This window comes from Centroberyx gerrardi, chromosome 2 (assembly GCF_048128805.1).
Source record: "Centroberyx gerrardi isolate f3 chromosome 2, fCenGer3.hap1.cur.20231027, whole genome shotgun sequence".
Taxonomy (NCBI): Eukaryota; Metazoa; Chordata; class Actinopteri; order Beryciformes; family Berycidae; genus Centroberyx; species Centroberyx gerrardi.
This window is the reverse complement of record NC_135998.1, coordinates 23,292,972-23,315,378: the sequence shown is the minus strand read 5'-3', so window position 1 is coordinate 23,315,378 and position 22,407 is coordinate 23,292,972. Positions and strand designations below refer to the sequence as shown.

The 22,407-nt window shown below is 40.4% G+C and overlaps 1 protein-coding gene across 1 annotated transcript; it reads left to right on the top strand.

The window, feature by feature from the left end:
* The first annotated feature begins 5,419 nt into the window (after nucleotides 1–5,419).
* prkaa1 (protein kinase, AMP-activated, alpha 1 catalytic subunit) lies at nucleotides 5,420–21,892 on the top strand. Its single transcript, XM_071911969.2, has 9 exons — nucleotides 5,420–5,582; nucleotides 7,216–7,357; nucleotides 13,246–13,339; nucleotides 13,667–13,811; nucleotides 14,106–14,193; nucleotides 14,359–14,583; nucleotides 14,775–15,294; nucleotides 16,809–16,935; nucleotides 18,913–21,892. The coding sequence occupies exons 1-9, from the start codon at nucleotides 5,486–5,488 to the stop codon at nucleotides 19,206–19,208; spliced, it is 1,734 nt and encodes a 577-aa protein (XP_071768070.1). The 5' UTR covers nucleotides 5,420–5,485; the 3' UTR covers nucleotides 19,209–21,892.
* The last annotated feature ends 515 nt before the right edge of the window (nucleotides 21,893–22,407 follow it).

Genomic DNA, 22,407 nt, shown 5'->3' with positions numbered 1-22,407 from the left:
CCAAGGAAATACAGAAGCGCAATATTGTGCAATGAATGCTTTCAGTTTATCCACAGACAGGCTGTCCCATGTAGACATAGACTAGTAGACGTGCAGGAGCTCTGTTCGCCTCATCGCACTGTTGATCCATGTGAATAATCATGATATGTGTGAAATGACTTTATGTGGAGTTTTGATGGCACTGACTTGATCAGTGTTAAGAAGGAGGAGGAGGAGGAGAGGGAGAGACTTCACCTATCAACGCCCGTAAGCTGGAGGTATGTTGCAGGAAGAAAATTGCAAAAAATGTATTTACAATCCTCGTTTTTTTACACAGGCATTTAAAGCCCAATTATTTGGGGAAAAAATAATGGAAGGATGACCATAGTATTTCCAATGTAAAATCTCATGTCTAGTGTCATACACCATAAAAATACTGGTATCACAAAATGTTAACAAGCTAGTAAACTTCCGTTAAAGAGAGGAGTCATGTTAGCATTTCGAGACTTAAAGAAAAAACATTTTAATGCTGTTTGACAACCATGAAAAGTTAACGTCAAATTATGTACACCATATACATTTCACATAAATTATTAGCACACAGAAAAAAACAACTACAGAAAATGTTGATTTACTGTTTTGCTCATAGAAACTGAATAGGGTTTCACTTGTTCCGCACTTTGCAGGCGTGGCCTTTTTGCTGCGTCATCACCATTCTTATCTATTGCTGCCTTCAAATGGGGTCGTGTTTACCGTGTTCACAAGAAGAGTCTATATGAACGCCCCCCTCCTGTGGTATTCACGACTTCGAAAGTGGAAATTTTCTGAAAGCTCCGAGTTCACAAGTCGTGTACACGACTTCCCATGTCGTAACCATGAGCTCACAAGTTCCATTTGAAGGCAGCATATGAAACTCAGTATTACATGCATAGTGCTTAGCGGCCATAGACTCTAAAAAAGATGGACGTAGTGACTGTGACGTCACCCATGGGTTTCAGAAGGGCCGCTTTGAAGCCAAAAGATTGAGTTTATGATTGCCACCATCTTGACATTTTTTGGGTTGTCCGCAGAGCCGCAGCGTCGCCTACTTTCGGCCCATAATCGCCGACCTGTCCATCACTAGAAAAACAACCCCGTTTTATAACCGTTATATCCCGTTAGTGACACAATTTTTTTATTTATTTTTTATTGAACCTTTATTTAACCAGGAGTGGAGTCTCATTGAAATCTCTTTTTCAAGAGTGTCCTGGCCAAGACAGGCAGCAGCACAGTTACACGGTTGCAGACATAAAACAAACATATAACAATTTAGAATGAAAACAAAGAACACATTTCATCAACATTCAAAACATCTACAGCCAGATGTGTTTGCTTCCAAGTCATTTAGAAACACTTTAAATGCATCCAGTGAGACCAGCTCCCGAAGATTCAGGTAATTTTGCAACTGATTCCAAGCAGAGGGAGCAGCATACCTAAACGCCCTTTTTCCCAGTTCAGTACGGACTTTAGGGACAGTTAGTAGGAATAAGTCCTGGGAGCGAAGACAATAACTTCCCATACTTTTTTGAAGGATGTAGATCCGTAGGTAAGATGGAAGCAGACCAAGAATAGCCTTATAAATAAGGATGTGCCAATGGTTAAGTCTGCGGGTGGACAAGGCAGACCATCCAACCCGAGCATACAAAGAGCAATGGTGAGTAAGGGCTTTAAAATTTGTAATAAATCTCAGTGCTCCATGGTAGACAGTATCCAGCGTGTGTAGGCATTGCGAAGATGCATGCATGTATATAACATCGCCATAGTCCAGCACAGACATAAAGGTGGCAGCAACAAGTCTCCTTTTGGCCTCGAAGGAAAAGCAAGACTTGTTTCTAAAATAAAAACCCAATTTCAACTTCAGTTTTTTCACCAGTTGCTGAATGTGAGGCTTAAATGAGAGAGAATCATCAATTACAATTCCTAGATACTTGTATTGAGATACAGACTCAATCTCAAAGCCCTGAAAAGTGGTGATAGATGGGAGGTTCAGTGGCTTGGATTTTGCATTCGAAAACATCATGAGTTTTGATTTGTTTATTTTGAAAATCGGAGGCACATTAGAAGAAGTGAAATTTGAGACCATAACCTCTTGTCGAAAAAAAATACCGACTTTATATTTTGAACAAGAAGTTGGGTTGTGGTCCCATTGACTTACATGGAGTTGGGCCAGGTTTGGAGTCTTTTTGGAGCCGGCATCTAGTGGACGTTAGAGGAATTGCCGCCTGCCGCCACTTCCTTATTGGCTTCAAAATTCAGCCGTGGTTTTGGCCACTTGTTAGGGACAAGTGTCTATTCCCTTTGTCCAAGTTGTACTATTGAACGACTATCAGGAAGAGGCGGGACTCTGAGCCACAACTCTACAAAATAAAACTGATGAATGTTTCTTTTTTTTTTCCTTTTTATTTTTACTTGCTCAATTCGTTTTCTACACTCTTATATACATGAAATGTTGGTAGGCTATTCATCTTAGTTTTACTTTTAATTCATGATTCAAGGTCAGGCGGCATTTTGCATAATTTAACTTGAGTTGCTGTGTGAATTATTTATTTTCCGATTTTTATGGCCAAAAGAGCAAAACGGCTACAATTGCAGGAAATGTGTTTTGAAAAACATTTTTTTTCTATTCTATTCTATTTTTTTTGTCCATGGGGACAGTTGAGTAGGCGTGTGGCAAGATCTGAGATCGCCACGCTGCAGTGACAAGAATGGGACACTGACTTTTTGGACCCATGTTGGTTTTGAACCTTTACACCACCTTTATAAATGAGCCTCATAGTAGTGCTGACTGGAAACAGGAAATAAAATCACCTGATGTCCACAAACCTTCTATTCACTGTCAGTGGAGCAGCTCTTCACATCCTGACCAGCTCATTCTGTTATTCACAACTCACAAGCAGAACGAACCGGGCCAACACTGGCCCAGGGACAAGTCTCTCTGCAACATCTATAAGCAACCACAAGATGTCACTTCTGTACCTCTTCTTTCCAGGAGGATTTGGTCTGGGTTTTCACATCGATCTGACACTGATTAGAGCAGGATGTCAGAATGTCTCAGGGAGGGCCACACAGTTTAGAGGGAACATTGGTCCTTAAAGGTCCCATATTGTGAAAAACACCAACATTAGGCTACATGACCTGCGACAGCTTCAGTTGCTAACCTGGATTCATTCATTAATTCACGGAAAAACCCAGGTCCTACTTGCTGTGAGGCAACTTCAGGTCTGGTGATATATAATGTTATGCAAAAAGTGCCAAATTGTATATTATTTGCAAATAGTCTGCTGTCTGTCAGGGTGATCAGGGCACAGGGACCAAAATTTATGGGCTAGAAGGAAAAAAATTAGTGACAAAATTATGTTGATTACAATTATTGGCAGGTGTGAAAAGTGAACACAGTTATGGACACAGTACTTATCACCAGGTGCCTGAAGTGGACTAGATTAAACACTGACGCCTAGTGGCCATTGACAGAACAACAGACAGTGAAATGGTAAATATCCTACAGATACAGATGTACTTTATTAATCCCCATGGGGGGAAATGGGGGTGTCACCCAGCAGCGTATCCCAAAGCATGCTGAGAGCAGGCTGCTGATGTTCAGTGTTTTCAGAGAGCTTTTGTTTTGATATGTCTTTTACTGTGCTGCTGCTTTGACTGTGTCTCGCTGTCCCTCTCCACGCCCACCAAAACATTTTGTGACCGCGGTTTCGGCCATAAACACATTTTATTGTCTGTAGCCTATTATGTAGACCTCATCAGATTTTCGCATCATAATGCCTAGATAATTTTGAATAGTAATTCCAGAATTGGGAAATAGAAAACAATGTTCATTTTCATATTACAAACAAAAATATACACTTTTTTTCTGTTTTTGATGTTACCACATAGGTGGGAATTAAGTAGCCTATAACTAGTAACTAGTCATTTTACATACACTGATCCTGTAACTCCAGGGAAATTTAAAAATGTCCGTAAAGCAGAGTCAAGAGGAGAGAAGACAGGAAAGGGGTACGCTTTTATTTTGAAAACAGATGTCATTACTTCGGAAGTGTTCTTTTTCTTTCTTTTTTTTCTCCTGTAACCATGTAACTCGGTCAGCGGTCAGGGCTAGAAGGTATTCACAATCTGGCAAACAGGTCAAGTCTCGCGAGGGGTTTGCGCGCTGTGTCAATTCATACAGCAAAAGTATTGAAGTAGCACCTACAGAACTTGAACTTCACCTGTGTCTGAAATGTTTTTCCCACCGTAGGCTGGGTCTTTACTATAATACATAATAATAATAATAATAACAATAATAATAATAATAATAATAATAATAATATAATACATCTTCAAATCCATATCAAACAATGTAGTGTTGCTAAAGGGCCTTAATGAGAACTTGATGAACTACAGATGATAAATTGAATTGAAATAAGATGAGTTTCTATTTATTATTTCATTGCAGCACGATTTAATAGCCTACAATTTGTATTGTCTCATATAGCAGGGGCTCCTGGTCCAACAATGGTTGTTTCACATTTTTCCAGGTCAGTGAGGAATAAGGAATAAAAAAAAATTAAAAAAGCTAATGAGGAATGTAAGTCTATTGCTAAACTTGATAAAATAGACCATCCTAGATCACAGGCTACCAGCTTCTCTGCAATCCCCTTGTTGCCACATTAGGGCCACTGATCTATTTCAAGGCTTCAGTGGTATGCTTACTCGTCAAATTTGTATAAATATTTGATAAACTAAAGTTTTGGACGCCCTCTAGGCCTCATTGCTGTGGATAAACAACTCCGTGTAACCTGGCAACAGACCGCAAATATAATGGCAATACTGCTGCCTTCATGTGCTGTCGGAAACATCGTAGTACGAATTGAGCGCACATTAACCCACCAAAGTAGTCAATACTACTGGCAAATCGCAATTACCCGAGTTGCCGAGATGAGACGGAGTGTTATATATATAAATTTGGCCTATATAAAATATATATAAAATAAAAATATAAATATATTGTTCAGCATTTTGTGTAAATAATCCATACTGTTGTATATCTCCATTTCCACTATATGTTCAAATATTTTGCCATGCATTTTTGTTTTTAATTAAATGAATAAAACGTCAATTACATGCCTGAGGCACTTTTTCTCCACTTCAATGTAGTTATGTGCCTCTTGATAAATAAATAAAAGGAAACAGTCGCCAAAATCTACTTTTGTTTCGGGATCCATCCTGTTATTTCAGACAAAGGGTAGTTAAAAGCGCAACAATTCGTATTTACGACATAAATAACTGATTTAGGAGTTTATTAAGAGCACCTGAAGGCAGCATGGGACGTAACATTTGACGAAACGCGGATCCCTTCTAGACCGGAGCCGGCGCCTCCCACTCTCTACCGAGCAGCTGTAGAGTCGCAGACAGCGGAGTCAGGTCCATCTCTACCCGCAGCTAGCTAGCCTCACAGCAAGGCCACTGCGGGAAGATGGCGACGGACAAAACGAAACATGAAGGAAGAGTTAAAATTGGTCATTACATTCTCGGAGACACACTCGGAGTGGGGACGTTTGGAAAGGTTAAAGGTATGTATCGGGATCTTTGTGATTGTGCATAGTGCCAACTCCGAGATGGTGGGAATGAGAGCTTTTAGCCTCGCTGCTAATATAGCCTGCTAAGCATAAAGCTAACTTGTCGCAACGATAGGTAACGTTAACACACTTGTTGTCCCGGCTATAGCTAGCTTAACTGGCGTTAGTTTGCGGCTAACGTTAACGTTGCACGGTATGATTTTTGGATGCAACTATAGCTGCAGACGACAGCGACTACAAGACCTTTTACGTAGATAGTTTGTATTTATACTCGTCTAATGTTAGTTGCGTTGTGCGCTAGCCAGCGAGCTAGAAGTCACTTGGCAAGACAGCCACCGGGAAGTAAAGCCTCTGGACTGATGTTAGCTGGCTGATTAGCAAGACCGTAGCCCGATTCGTGTCGTTTCCTCTTTCTCTCTTTATTTTACAAATCAAGTGGGACTCCCACAGAAAAAAAAGGAAGAGCGGTACGAATCGGGGAACTGCGTTTGGTCTCGATCCTATCACTCCTTCGCACCATGGGGTTGTGTTTGCCCATCCATTGGTAATCGATTGAGAGAAACACTAACGGTGCTAGGTGTGTGTGTTTTGTGGGTTCAGGGAGTGAGTTCGGCAAACCGGACAGACGCCCGGCCCAGTGTAGTTGGTCCAGAGGGCGGTACGACCAATGTGTCAACGTATTGCAATGCCTGTAACTAGATGTATTGGTCTAAAATGCGATTTCACAATGTGCATATATAAGACCTTCCTAGCTGCACATTTTTTCAGACATATCCTTACTAGCCATTGACATACTTTACCTCATTTACCCCTTACAGCTTTATTTGTAGGCTGCTTTTCACCCTGCAGTGTCATCTACCTCCTTGACACACACGATAAGGTCCAACATATCTGAATAAAGTGAACCAGCCAGCCTGGTTGGTATAACCACTAGCCCTATTATAATCGGTTAATGACCAGTGAGTCATCTCTCCACACTAATTTTCTTTGTTGAAGGGGAACAGGACCACACTGCATTGGAGTTTAACTCAGTGATTCATTATGATCTTGATTACTGGAGACTTGGTTAATACTCCACTACCGACACAACTGTTAAAGTGATACCAGCTATTTGCTAACTCCCTCATGCAAGCTTCCTGTCTTCTTACACCATCCAGATGTAATGTGACAGTTTCTCACTCTATTTCATGGTAGTTTGTGCCAATATAATGTTTGAGAAGGACCATGCTTACATAAGTTAACCCAGGCTGCTGCTATTGCATATCGCTGTTTGCGTGTGAAAACCTTGTAACTCCAATTGTGGTGTTTTCCACTTTAATTGAAGGTTACATACGGGCCAGCCTCTTGGGCTTATGAAACCCTTTCAAAAGCCATTGGATGATGTGAAAAATGCATTGTCCTCAAGCTGTAGCCTAAACAAGACGTTTTTATTAGTTCCTGGAAAGGTGACATTTTTTGAGATCCTGACGACGACAATACTTTTGCATTTTTCTTGTGCTATATTTTCTCTGTTTATGGTGTTTTTCTTTTATTTTCATCTTTTTTCATATGTAGGCTACTGTCTGTCATATGTATTGTGTTCTAATTGCTGTTCCTCATGTGCTCTCATTCTCTCTTTTTCCTGCAGTGGGTCAACATGAGCTGACCAAGCACCAAGTGGCAGTAAAGATCCTGAACAGACAGAAGATCCGCAGTTTGGACGTGGTAGGAAAGATCCGCAGGGAGATCCAGAACCTCAAGCTTTTTAGGCACCCTCACATAATTAAACTGTAAGTCCTAGATTACACCCTGCTCGCTGCTCCATAATCCCCCTGCTGCCATATTAGTGCCACCCACTGAGCTATTTCAAGGCTTTAATGATGTGTTTTAGAGTACATCCATCTAGGACAATATCTGCCTGACCCAGTCTCCTTTCCCTTCAGTCCTTTGCTCTTTTTGCCTTTTGTTTGTTGTTGTTTATCCCCTCTGTTGACCTTTCTTTGTGAGTTACACAAGTGCTTTACAGATTTAACGTCATACCCATAAATGTTGTTCTTTGTCTTCCTGCATGCCTTGCAGTGTGAGCTCTTATTGAATTCAGTACAAATCTATATTTACGACATAGCTTACAAAACTCATGGTTCGGTATATCGGTATATGCCTCGATTTTGAGGTTGTGGTTTGGCGCGATTGCAATACAACAGGAGAAAATTGCCACTAACAATCCAAACTTGCTGCCTGTCCAGGTTTAACTTTTTTTATGGCACTGCTGCCAAGCATCTGCATGTTCTGATGTCAGTTAAGTGACTAGGATTTTGAGTGAGTCATTGTTGAACTGCAGGCCTGAATTGACTCTGCTAGACTATGAGGTGCTTCTCTGCTGGCCCACAGATGACGCCGATTGACTACTAGGGCATTATATAGCCACTGTTGAGTGAGAGAACCAGGGTGGGAAATTAACTCACGTCATCCGCCAAATGTGGGTGAAATGTGGGTACATTTTATTAGGCTCACCAGCCACTGAGGCGACTGGCGAGTGAACAAAGTTTACCCAAACGGGACGTAATCACCAGTTAGCAGACCCTTCACAAAACATGCTCCCACAGTGACCCTCATGTGCTACCCTCATGTACTGCCCTCTGGTTACGGCTGCTATGTCCTTTTTTTTTCCTTCCCATGACCACTCCCGGCACCGGGCTTAGCAATGTAGTTTCAAAACAAATCGTTGTGATATGAATCTCGTTACCAAAGAAAACATTAAATAGGGCAGCCTCACCCGACCGCCCACTACGTCAGTTCAGCTCGTCTGTCCGGAGGCCAGAACGAGTGTTTTTTAGGTGCTGGGGGGGGGGGGCTTCTACCGTACTGCCTGGTGTATGAGTGCACACTGTATTTCCCTTATGCAGGGAGAGCACCTCGCATGGCAAAAAGCATTCCACACAAATGCACACACAGAGCCTGGCTCTTATTTATTAGGCGCTCCTCCTGATCACCTAATAAATACATGAACTATATCCTATAATATGTTGTGGCATAAGGTTTTTTTGTCATACTAGCCTTTAACATTTTAAAAAGTATATAATTTAGGAATCTACCAGACACATAATAATTTTCCACCCTGGATAGTGCCCCAAAGTGCTGAAAGTAATTGGGATGTGCAAGCTTTATATACATTGCTTTCTGTAGAGGAAGCACTTTCATGGTGTATTAAGATGGTAATAGATTGTACAATGTCTTTTGATAATAAAAGTTTTCTGTATTGTTTGAATAATTTCATGATAAGAATAAAGAGGAGTTATCTTTGGTCCATGTACTTGATTTTTGCAAGGAATCATGAGTAGTGTTACGTAAAGAAACTCCTTGGATTGGCCACTTGTTGTTCCCATTCCTAGCAGTAGCCTATTTGTAGTTGAGATGGCGTGAACATTTTTGGATTTTGTATATTTTGTAGAATGCAAGTGCATTTTGTTGACTATCTGAAGAGCAAAGGAATTTCATATGGTAGAGATGTTTTTATTTTCTGTTTCTTCAATAGATACTAGACACTAGGGTTGTGCCGATGTACGATGTCATCGGACATCGTACATCGGCACATGATGATGGTGCTGATGTGACTTTTTCAAGTAGCGATGTTGAGTTTTTTTATCGATATAATATAATTTGAAAATAACATTTTGCTTTTGCAAGGTAGCCATTAGTCAAAACAGCAAAATCATTGTATAGCCTAAGTGACGTTGCATGAGAACAATGCTCAGCTGAGTCAGTGGAGGAAAGAGACGAGACACACACAGCCCTACAGCGCGCGCGTGCACACACACACACACACACACACACACACAGCGTTCTCCTCACTTCTAACATGTTTTTAGTCACTAAAAAGTGTGGCGAGGCTTAGGTTTAGCCTGTGTTTTTGAGCGCAGTTTGAGTAAGTTAAAGTTAAGTTAAAGTTATCAACTTTAACTTTGAGAACTTGTAAATACTTATTGTTTCTGTTTTTTTGGGCTGATTACTCACCAGCGGACACCCCCTTATTACACACTTTACACTGAACCAATTATTATTCAGTTACGCCACTTACTGGCAATTGTTGTGTGGATTATTTCATGTGGCTATGACTTGTTTCTGGAACATATGTTGTTATTAGGGTGGATGCAATTAGAAATCTCATTATGGAACATTTGTCCTTTATGTGGTTTGACCCTAACTTCTGATTAAATTTGTTAGGCTCAAGGACTGACTGGCATCCCCGACACACTAGTCAAACCATTACAGTGTGTGTGTGTATGTGTGTGTTTGTGTTGTTATGTATCTTAAAAATGCTTCCAGCATTAGCTGTTGCTACACTGCAGAGATTGTTGCACTGTATTTAAAAACGAACTCTATGGGATGAAAAATGGAGAGAGATGGGGACAAATAGCAGTTTGACACTGGTGTTATCTCTCTGTAGTCCAGGCCTATACTGTATCTGTGATACTGAGACTGTATTTCTGTGAGTGATCTTTCACCAGTGGTTGCTGCTGCTGGTAGGACAGTGGTGGAGATCTGTAAAGTCAGCATCCTCCTCCGATAGATGCTTTTCCTGGGGTTTGCAAACGTGTTGATGGGATTGTGAAATAATATTTGCATGGACAGGCAGTGAAACTTAATTAAAGGCCAACTATAAAGTCAGGAGGGTTTTCCATAACTCATGTAAACTAAGGAATCTGTAGATTTTTGGAATATGGACTTTGTCACACTGGCGGTCTATTCAAAGCATGATAAGCTGTAAGGCAGAATATACTGTAACCACAGTAGCCAGGTAAAAATATCCTCATAGTTTGACTTAAAGTGGAAACCTCTAGATTTAAGAATTAATATTATATTATCCAGGACAGTCTATTTATGGACATGAACGTCTTGCCTAAAGCCAGAAAATGGAGAACTAAAACTTGTGAATGAATTAGTTTGCTCCAAAGAGAAAGACATGGTATTTTTCCCAATTCATTCTCTATGGAGCAGACGTTCCGTCTTGATAACAGTACAGGTTCAAGTCTCATGGTGTGTTTTCACAGGGGCATCATTTCACGCAAGTGATAGCCGTGCTTCCTTGCTGCACCTGATTGGACGAACGCTGTCACTCGCTGGGCCGTCTGCCCCCGGATTTCAAACTGGAAAAACATGGCGGCTCGTTTGCAAACTTTCTCTTATATTACGAAAATAGTTCACCGAAATGTGTTTCTGAAAACATTTGAGGCGCCCCACCTCTCGAAACGCACCGCAGCGCTACCAGAATGCATTGCACGGCTGCTTACATAGAAAATGAATGGGAAGCGTGGAAATGACGGATCCTGTGGAAACGTACCATCAGGTCTCTGGTAAAGGTGACTGTCAGAGTGAATGGGAGGCCGGCCCGGGGATAAGGGGACATTTTTTTGGTTCCAAAACAGCAATACTGCACAGTAAAGATCATTTGGGTATAAAAAGTAAAACATTTGGGTCTACAAAATTAAGAGTGCTTTGTTCATTGTCGGTGCATGCAACATGCTAATTACGTCCTAGCTTTAAGCCATAGTTCTCTGGTTTCTGACTTTGAGAGAGAGAGAACGTTCACTTAATGATTTGACTGTTCTAGACAACAGAAATAACATGAAGTCTTAAATTCTGTGGTTTTCACTCCCCAACAAACTATGTTTTAGACCACTAGACCATATGACATTCTTAAGCAATTACACTGGTGCATGCCACATTTGATGAGTAATAGCTGATGAAAGAGACAGAAAACTCTAGTTGGCCAAAAGACACAGTGCACAGTGCAAACTACAGACCTGTATAGGTCAAGAGTCACTCATGGAGTCAAGATGTACAATCTAATCAGAAACTCATCCCGGCCTGTAACACCCTTAACTAGTCAAATATATGACTATTAAATAGAAATATTTTTTATTACTGTAAATGTATACATTCAATCTATTTTTACTACTGTAAATGTAGGCTATACTTTGAATCTATAAGTATAGGATATTTGCTTTTTCTAGGAAGCAACAATGTTGGAAGTAACAATGTTGGCTGTTTGGTCTCTAAGGAATCAAAAGTAGAGCAATCTGCGCTCCAACTACCTTAGACAAAAAAGCCACAATGAATCGGTACAAATGCTGAGATAAATGCAAAATTCTTCTTTTTGACACAAGTGCCAAAAACAAAAAAGTGCTTGGGTGCACAAACACATGTTAAAAAGCAGCAAACAGAAGCATCGATGATGGTGTGAGGACTGAAACGTTTGCTGCTTCTACACATTCATTCATCTTCCCTCTAGTGAAGCTCTGATACAGTGGTGTTTTTGAATTGTTGTCCTGAAAATTTTCAGGGTCAGACATTATTTTAGCATGCAGTTGTTGGTACAGTGAGCGGCTTCAAGCCTGCAGGGGTTAATTGTCCAATTAGTCTCTGTTTGTTTGTACAATACGGTTTCTGTGCTGCCGAGAGAGAGGCATTTCAAGCCAGCAGGGTCAGCTGTCCCTTTAGCTTGTTGTTCAGCTTGATGTTGAGTATGACAATCATAGGGAGAAATGTGGTATATGTTCAGGTCTAGGTGCGGTGCCAATGTAGTGTGGAAGAACGTAGGTATAATGGGTGCTGAGTGGGTGTAGATGGTGAAGAGAGGGTGGTTCTGGGGTGCGAGAGTGTCCTGTTGAGCCTTGGACTTGTAGCACAGGCAGCAGTGTTTCCCACAGGTTGACAGTTTACTTTGGCAGCATTGAGAGAGGGGGTTATTGGCGACTTGTTATTGGAGTTTTATTTGGTGTGCGCAGTGACACATATTTTTTTCAGGCACTAGGCTAAATTCTCTCAATCTAGTATAAATGAATGGAATTGCAACATTAGCTGACTATTATAATTCCATCTGATTACTGAGGCTGGGTTTCAAGCTGTCTCTCCATTCTGTTTGCGTCAGCACAGATGTGTTGTGTCATAGGTGCAATGAATTGTGGTCATTATAGTTAACTAACATGCTTTTGGCACTTGGTCAGCCATAAATCTTGATTATTTGAAAACTACATTGGTGAGAACCATCAGCTTTATGTAGCACAGCACTCGGAATGAATCCAAAACCAAAATGTATTTGGCTGGCTGTTAATTTACTTGGGTGAGCCACCCAAATATTATCATTGTATTCGAAACACTGGGCAGCATGTGTCAGGGTTTGTTTATGTGTGTTTGGTCTGGTATTGAATTTATCGTTGCTCGTAAATGCTCTAAAGCACTTTGTAGATTTTTCTTTGCTGCTTGTTGAGCAAACTGGTTTATAATGTTGGTGCTTAGTACAATAATTCTTAGACTTATGAAGCAGCCTAAGTTGCTAGGTTGCTCCAAACGCATCTATGATGGAAAACTGTGATGTGGTTTTTCCATAGAGCTTTTCAAAATGTTTGTAGAATGGCCTCAAGTGGTCACCATCTTGTAGTGCCCACCTCGAGTCCCTTTGCTAATAGGGGAGTTGGAGATGCACTTTTGATGTTTCCATAATACTTTGCTATTAGATATGTAATACAGGAAAATGAAATCACACATCACCCCTTTGATGATCACTTTTTTTCTTAGTTCAAATCATGAGTCATAACCCTCTATATTTGAGTAGTGTGATCTCAGCTGATTATTGATGGGTTACGTGATGTAAACCTTGTGATTGTTATTCCTACAGGTATCAGGTTATCAGCACCCCTACAGATATCTTCATGGTGATGGAGTATGTCTCAGGAGGAGAGCTCTTTGACTACATCTGCAAAAACGGAAAGGTAATACAATATGATACTTTGGCCTGAAAGAGTCTTATATGCCCTAGTATGATTATGTCCCACCTTTCTTTCACTCTTTCTGTCATATGTGTCATATGCCTCTCAGTTTATTATGTGAGGGGACTTGAACATAGAAGTGCATAATGTTCTCAGTTTTGCTGCCTACCTATGATGCAGATCATCTTTGAACAGTTTTGATGGCATAAAACCAGCAAAGTTTTGAAATTATATGAAGAACACAACACTCAGTCCTGTTTAGTCAGCTCTGATGTGCTGACTGAGTCACAGAGAAGATCACACCTAAATGGACCATCTCTGTTTTGACAGTTGGATGAGAAGGAGAGCCGTCGGCTGTTCCAGCAAATTATCTCAGCAGTAGACTACTGCCACAGACACATGGTGGTGCACCGAGACCTCAAGCCAGAGAATGTCTTGCTTGATGCCCAGATGAATGCCAAGATTGCAGACTTTGGTAAGTCATCTTCTTAGCCCCAAACCCACACACTTCCTCTTCTTCATGTGGTTTAGCTACAGACAAATGTTGCAGTTATGAACTCTTCACAGGTGATATTAATAGAAAAAGATGAGCTAAAATCCAGCTTTTTTAAAAGATTTATTAGAGTCTGAATGGTTAATTATTCATAAATCTACATTGGTGAACAAAAGTGGTTCTTAAGCTGTATGAGAATGTTAAAGCTATGGTTGTTTGAACTGAACAGAGCTTAGGTGTATGTTGCATAATATAACACTGTAAAATGTTGTGCAGGTTTATCAAACATGATGTCAGATGGAGAGTTCCTGCGAACAAGCTGTGGTTCTCCAAACTATGCTGCTCCTGAGGTCATCTCAGGAAGGTAACATGTTCTGTCCTCATTATTAGTTAATACAGGGTCTACAGTTGTAAGCATTCTCCCATCGTGATGGGGAAACGTATTGCATAATAAACAAAACCAAGCATAACGTTGATTTAATAGGACCATTTCTCTTTACTGTCTGTGCCCCATGAACATTTTCCTCAGGTTATATGCTGGCCCAGAGGTGGATATCTGGAGCAGTGGGGTGATTCTCTATGCCTTGTTGTGCGGGACGCTTCCCTTCGACGACGACCATGTGCCAACGCTCTTTAAGAAGATCTGCGATGGGATCTTCTTCACACCGCAGTATCTGAACCCCTCAGTAATAAGTCTCCTTAAACATATGCTGCAGGTAGACCCCATGAAAAGAGCCACCATCAAAGAAATCCGGTGAGCTTGAGGAGATCGAGTCAAACTACTGCTACAATCATTCAGTCCTTTGTGGCTACGTTGTACAGTGCATTATCTTCTTATGGACGACCATTGATGTAAAACTATAGTCCTATTTAAACTGTTGCACTCATGATCTGTGGTTTGCTGTGTCTTTATTTGCTTGGTGTATGCATTTTCTCTTCCCACAGAGAGGACGAATGGTTCAAAGAGGACCTACCCAAGTACCTGTTCCCCGAGGATCCCTCCTACAGCAACAACATGATTGACGATGAGGCTCTGAAGGAGGTCTGTGAGAAGTTTGAGTGCACTGAGGAGGAGGTCCTGACCTGCCTATACAGTCGCAACCACCAGGATCCGTTAGCCGTTGCCTACCATCTCATCATTGACAACCGTCGCATCATGAGTGAGGCCAAGGACTTCTACCTGGCCTCCAGCCCTCCTGACTCCTTTCTAGACGACCAGCACCTGACCACCTCTGGAGCGGCTGTGTCCGGCACTCTCAAGCCCCACCCCGAGCGCGTGCCCTTCCTCGTGGCGGAGACCCCTCCCAGGCCTCGCCATACGCTGGACGAACTGAACCCCCAGAAGTCCAAGCACCAGGGTGTCAGAAGGGCCAAGTGGCACCTGGGTATCCGCAGTCAGAGTCGACCCAATGATATCATGTCGGAGGTGTGCCGTGCCATGAAACAGCTGGATTATGAGTGGAAGGTAAGGAGAAAGTTCATAAGTGGGGCATAAGGGAGAAAACAGATAGGCCTAAGCTGGTATTTCTCATGTTGTGAAAGGCGATGAAAATGAAAGGGGGTCAGATAGTTAAAAATGAAATGGGCTGTACTTTTCTTTGCTTTATAGCCTACCTGAGCAGGGCTACTGTAATACTCATCTAGCCCATTTAGAAACAAAGTGCCAGCAAGTGTCAGATACTGAAGACTAGAGGATGAACTTGGGATTAAACAAAACAGTTGTTGTACAGTTGTTGTACAATAAGGGAGCTGAAACGCAAGAGACGACTCACTAAATGTGAACTCAAAAACATTCCCTTCATTTTTTTCTCGCAGGTATAGTTCTACTTGACCTAGAATGGAATGTTGTCTTTAGACCTATCTTGATTTATTTTTAGATAAAAAACATAGGTTGTTAGAATATACCAGTTGACTCACACTTTTTAATTATCTTGTGAGAAAATGCAAGGCAGTTTCCAAGGAAATGCTGTGTTTCCTGTTTTTGCTCTGGCTCTGATATGAAGCAGCTATTTTAGTGTTTGGGGATACACAGTAGTAAAGCCTGGTAATTTAGATTAGACTACACAGAACAAGAAAACTCACTGTGCTTAATCGTCCCTGTGAGCTGAACGCTTGCCCAAAAACATAAAAGTGCTTCTCGGCGGTCACATGACTTGTTTCTTTTGTTTGTCAAGCTGTTGATAAAAGTTTGTTCTTGATGTTATCACACTCTGTCTGATAATTCATTTAAACATTTTTCCCTGACAAAGGCTGCTTTTTCAAGACTTGAATCTATAGCCATTGTATTTATTAGGGATGTTCAGAGATGCTACTATTTGTGTTTGTATCTGTATTCATCAGCCAACCAATTTATTTGGATTTGTATTCGGATAAATCCGGATGTGGGCGGAGCTTAAACCGGAAATGGTTGCCGTTTAGACTGAAATGTTAAAAATCCCCCAAATTCGTATGTTTTTTGCTCCCCTTGTAATCATTGCCATTGTTATTGTTGAGATATTAAAGCTTTAAACTCATGGTTTTACAATGACTTATCAATAATATTTAAGTATAAAAACAGCAACCTAGATGTTATGTAACCATAAACATAGGCTTTATAAGCACAGCCATAATATCTCTCTCTAACATGCTCAGTTAGGGGTCTATATGTGTCCCTTTTCTGACATTTGACAGTAAAAGTCTCTTACCACTGATTGTCCAGAGTTAATTTCTGTGAGTACAGTCAGTGATCTCTCTCTCTCACTCACTCACTCTCACTCTCACTCTCACTCTCACTCTCACTCTCACTCTCACTCTCACTCTCACTCTCACTCTCCCTCTCCCTCCCTCCACCTCTATCTCACCCGAATAATAATGAAAAAAATATTCGGGTCAAATGCATTATTCGTGTTTTGAATACGGTCCTCGGCTTCGGGAACATCCCTATAAAGATACAATGGCTTTATATAGTCTCAGTTTCTTCACCCTTCTTAACTCTTCCAGGTTGTGAATCCATATTATTTGCGTGTGAGAAGGAAGAACCCGATCACCGGGATGCAAACCAAGATGAGCCTGCAGCTCTACCAGGTGGACAGCAGAACCTACCTCCTTGACTTCCGTAGCATAGACGGTAAGTTTAAACCACACTTGATTCTGCATCATGATTTCCATTTTCTAACATGGTATGTATCTGAAAACCTCACAAAGATAGATTCTTTCAGTTGACACATGAAGTATTTGCACACGAATAGTGAAAAGGATGTTGGGGCAGTTGGTGTTTTTTCAGAGGTCCTCACAAATTTTTAATGTTAGCCACTTTGGCCAGAGTCAGTCACTGTAGGACCTTCACATCGCCCAATTAGCCAGCCTCTTCAAAAAGTGTGTGTGTTTCAGGAAGTTGAATCTGAAGGAAGAAAACTGCATTTTACATTAAAATTTAAATTCAGTAATAATCTCAAGCTATTGCATTCAATTTCAAATTGTACCATACAAATTAAATTAATGAATTCATTTATTCAGCAAATTTTGAATTCAGAAATTCAATATGAGCATGAGAAATTCAAATTCATGCAATTTAAATACAATGTCTGCTGGCACTAATCTCTTTCCATAGAACAGACGTGAATGGGGGAAAAAATGATTTTGTCAAGTGCGGTACACCATGACAAAGTTTGGTAGTGCACAGGAATGGAGGAATTGAAGTGACCCATGACTGAATGACCTGCATTTGCCACTGAATGACCAAGGCACTGTAGTGATGGCACTGTGATACAGAATAGCTATCCACCTGCAATCCATTTGATTGTTGCCAAATAATTAATACAATATTTTGGAATTATGTTTTTTAGAGCCAGAACAAAAGTGCCTGAGAGTCCGCCAATAAGCACCGTAGCTGTATGCTCACAAAATTAGCATTTTTCATGGAAAGGTGACTAAACCTAAAATGATTCAGTGATGAGTTAGCTCTGCATAGCGGGGATTTAATTCCAAATCCGTGCGACCTCAGACTTATCCTTTGTATTAAGCACTGTGGGTTAGATCTACCATTACAAACTCATTTCTACAAATATTTGTATTGATAATAGTCATGATAGGCATAAGTAGTAGGCAGGGACAGGTAGAATCTGATGGTGAGAAATAAAGTGCTAAAAATCGTTTGGCTATTAATCAGTGTCTTTGTTGTATTAGTCTGTATAAACTGACAGTATGCTTGTCTCATACTCTTCAGTTGAGCAGTGCAGACTAGCCAGTATTAAAATTAAACAAGTACTTCTTTAAAAAGGATGCCCACGGTGCGTTGAAAATCCCCCCAAATTTCAGATGAGAAAAACTTGGTAACGCAGGGTTGCATGGTTGATTTCAGTTATTTTGGATGTGCTTCTCAATGTGCAGCCAATTCTGAAAACTAATAACTTTCCCCGCATACCTCCGGTCTTCTCCGAAGAACTTAATGCCCATGAATTGAGTCGACCAACTCTGAATCAAAGCTTTAGAGTGAAAATACACTGTTAGGGTTTTTTTTTTTTTTTTTACTATTTAATAGGTGAAAGTTACATGTTGAAAGATACTGAAAACAAACAGCAGTCGTGGCGGCCTCCCACCCCGACTCTTTCAACTGAACACAAGGACCGGAAAAAATTCACCCAAGGTCATTACGTGGTCACATACCACTCACACACAATGTTTGTATAAAGTTTGTGACCCATTAACATTACCAGACATTCTGGCAAGCCCTGAATTCAGCCCCCCCGTATCTTAGCGGTATTTACTTGGATTCTGTGCTATAGTGCTCTGTTTCAGTGGGGAATACATAAATGATTGACTCGGGGTTGAGCTTTTGCACAGGGCCGCTCACCAGTACTTCAAAGGAAGATATGAGATAAGATGGGTCATTAACTTCACACAGACATACAATGTAAAGTGTATGAGACAACATTTTGACTTTAGATGAAGTTGATTTATGCTCAGTCCTTATATTTATGCTCTGGGAGGGCTGACTGAATTAACTATTCTATATCATCAAAATCAATAGCTTATTTTTAACTTACACTCATCATCATTGATCAAAAAGTAATCATAGTCATTGTTTCTTTGTGTGTTTTTTCAGATGAAATGTTGGAAACTAAATCTGGGACTGCTACCCCTCACCGCTCCGGGTCAGTGGGGAACTACCGCACGACCATTAAGAACGATGTAGACGGGGGAGAGGGAAAGGGGGACACGCCGGCGGCGTCGACCCCGGTGCACCCCGCCAAGGCCGCAGAGGGCTCCTTAGCGTCGTCGCTGACGTCGTCCGTCGACTCGACGGGAGGCGGGGACAGCGCGTCTTACCCCCGACCAGGAAGCCACACCATAGAGTTCTTTGAGATGTGCGCAAACCTTATTAAACTACTTGCACGATAGCTCGCAAAACAATCGCTAGCCTTTTTTTCCTCTCCGAGTGTCTTTATAGCAATAAGCATGCAACTGATTCATGGCTCAATTCATCCCCACTGAGGATGAACTGATTGTTCCATGGCACTGATGCAGGTTGGAAATCCCCTAAGCTGATGGGTTGTATATCAAGCTGGCAGGGGATGTTAGGGGTTATAGGGAAGGATGAATGACAAGCTACTTAATAGTTATGACAGAATAACATTTAAGAGATGGTTCTACATTTTCCTGATCAATTTTATTAGCAAATGACCACATCCCACCTACACACATAAGTCCTGAGTGATTACACTGAATTTTCTGTACTGTAGCCAGTGAGCACTGCTTTTCAGTACGGAGAACAAAAGCAAGTTTTTGCCTGCAGAGAAGGAAGCCACGAGTTGAGGTTTGGTTACTTGGGTGGCGAAGGTATAGGATGCAGGGAGCACTTTTGCACAGTTTTCTTTTCTTTCCTGCTGCTCTGTTTTTCTCTCAGTGGAGATCAGAGAAGTGGTGCAGGTGTCTCGGGGCGCTGCACTGGCTATAACGAGGGTTGTCATGCCAATCAAGCTCATTGGACTCTGAAGAAGTGCAATGACCCCTGTATTTCTCTCGTGTCAGGGACAAAAGAGTGCTTCGTCACAATTATGTTTGGTTTTCTTTTTTGTGAATTTGATTGACTTTTTTTCAAAGACTAAATTTTCATGGTTTTGTCCTTGTTGTAAAGATTTCTGTTTGAATTTGTCTGTCCCCTACATTTTTATATGTAAAGAATTGAATATATTTATCAGTGCTTTAAGTGGGGGGATTGTAGGTTATATCAGAAATGGAATTATGACCTTTTTTTTTTTTTCTTGCATTAAGATCTATTGCTGGATGATGATATATTCTTTTTTTTTACTGGTTTTCAAATCAATATCACAGTTTTGTTTCCTTCAATCACAGTTATTCTGATACACTTGATTGTCTTTCCAGATAAACATAGCCTACTTTCTCCACTTAAGCAAGAGGTATTTGCCATGACAGTCAAAATTTAGATATATATAATTTTCAGTGTCTCATATTGAAATGACAAGTGGATTATTATGTTTTTGTTGTAGTATTTTCTTTATTTCTTGTTTTTCAGATTAAGGATAATTACCGAGTGACATGCCTTTTGCCTACATCCAGTTTGTAAATGCCAATCCATAACAAATGTATAGGGCTCAGGGCTCAATTTGAATATGATTAGTAGCAATTACATGCAGTGCATGGACAATGTGTATTGGCAGGTGAATACATCCAAAATATTGTCATTGTTAGATATGCTAAGTTTATTTTTTGATGGCCCATACAGTACATTCCCCTGAGGGGTGACTTTGGAGAAAGGTTTACATATTTGTCTAAACCTGAAACAACCTTAAAGAAGTGTTAGATATGTCTTTTAATAATGAATATGATGTGTCCCCCTCCATTACCTGTCCAGAGTCTTTTTTAAGTCTTAAGTAGTGTCTGTCATTTGGCTGCCTTATCATTATCAGTACTGTTAATCAGTTTTTATATCAGTAAAAGTTGAACACAGTTGTGGTCAGAATTATTGGCACCTCTTGCAATTTTGTCGATTCAGTTTCTGTGAAGTAAAAAAAACAGATTTTCATACACTGATTATTCTGATTGTCAACATTACAGAACAAAACATCTGTATGACTATCAACTGTGAAATTTGAAAAATGATCTCTATAATATTGGCAACCTAGACCTCAGTAACTACTAAAATCTCTTAATAGTGGCGATAAGAAAACAGTGCAGTTCTGTAAATGTGAACTGGTCTCACAGCACTGGCAGAACTTCATCCTCAGAGGTTTGTCTCATCCTGTTGCTCAGAAACTGCTGAGGGAGTGAAAGTGCATCAGGATGTGTTGTGGGTCCTGGTGTTTCAGGACTAAACTGGGATTACAAATATCTGTTGGCATGAAGCTCACAGTGTTATGAGAGACTAAAAATTAACAGAATTACACTTTTAGTTTTTGTGATTATTATGAGGTGTCAGCAGTTGCAGAAGTCAAGGTTGCCAATATTGTTGTTCATGTAAATTTGTTTTGTGTTTTTTTTTCATTATTTTTGACATCGTGGAGACCAAAAGTGTTTTTATATTTCACAGAAATTATGAATCTTTTACAAAAATTGCGAAGAATGTCAATTGTGGCCATGCCTGTTTCTCTTGCTGTCCTCTGTGTGTGTGGGGCAGGTTTGGACTGAAATCTTATGTATTGATATTTGACCGATATGTCTCAGTTTTAAGATATAGTCTATGAAATATTATAGTGATCATGGTAAAGACATACGCTATGGTCTTTGAAATATTTGTAGAACTAAACATTTTTAGTTTTGAAGGGCAGATGCAAGTAATGATTCAAATTTTGTCATAGGGTATATCATGGGTTTTGTGGGGAAAAATGTGTGTGTGAAACCATGATGTTTGGACAGCTTATGGTGTTATGAGTGGTGAGTCCCAAGAGTGGACTGTTTGCAGGAAAATAATGTCGTATCTGTCAGAACTGCTTCAAAGAAATCTTGTTCTATTTTTGTTTGGTGTGTAAAGGGACCCTACCAGGATGACCAATGTAAATCTCAATGGACAGTGTTGAAATCATTTGTATACACAACTGCCTAATAAACAGCTAAATTGCACACACTTCCAGCAAAGCCATCCTGTTTGTTTCTGGTATTGTGACAGCCATGAGGGGAACTTACGGCTCTTTAACTTGAAATGTATCACTGACTTAATATAAAGGACAGTAATTTGAAATGACACTAAGGACACATTCACTGGTCATTACTTCTGTTTACTTGTAAAGAAACTTAGACAGGATTGGATACTTTGAAATTATACACCGAAATTACTCAAGAATTTAGAAGTTCTTAGTATCTGAAACTATAATGCAAGGAGATATAGCCTAAGGTATTGATTATTTAGTTTTGCAATAACTTAGATCGGATATTTATAGGTCAGTTTTGTCTGCAACGTCAAAGTGATAGAAAGAATTGAACAATTTAGGTTAAACTTGTGTTAATTTAGGATTCAAACAGTAACAGCCTGTGAGCTGACATGTTACTGGAAATTGAACTGAGACTTGATGTAGAGCAGGAGGAGCCTGGTCGACTCCAGCTGTGGCGACATCCAGTGGATTTAAGTGAGTATGAACGGTCC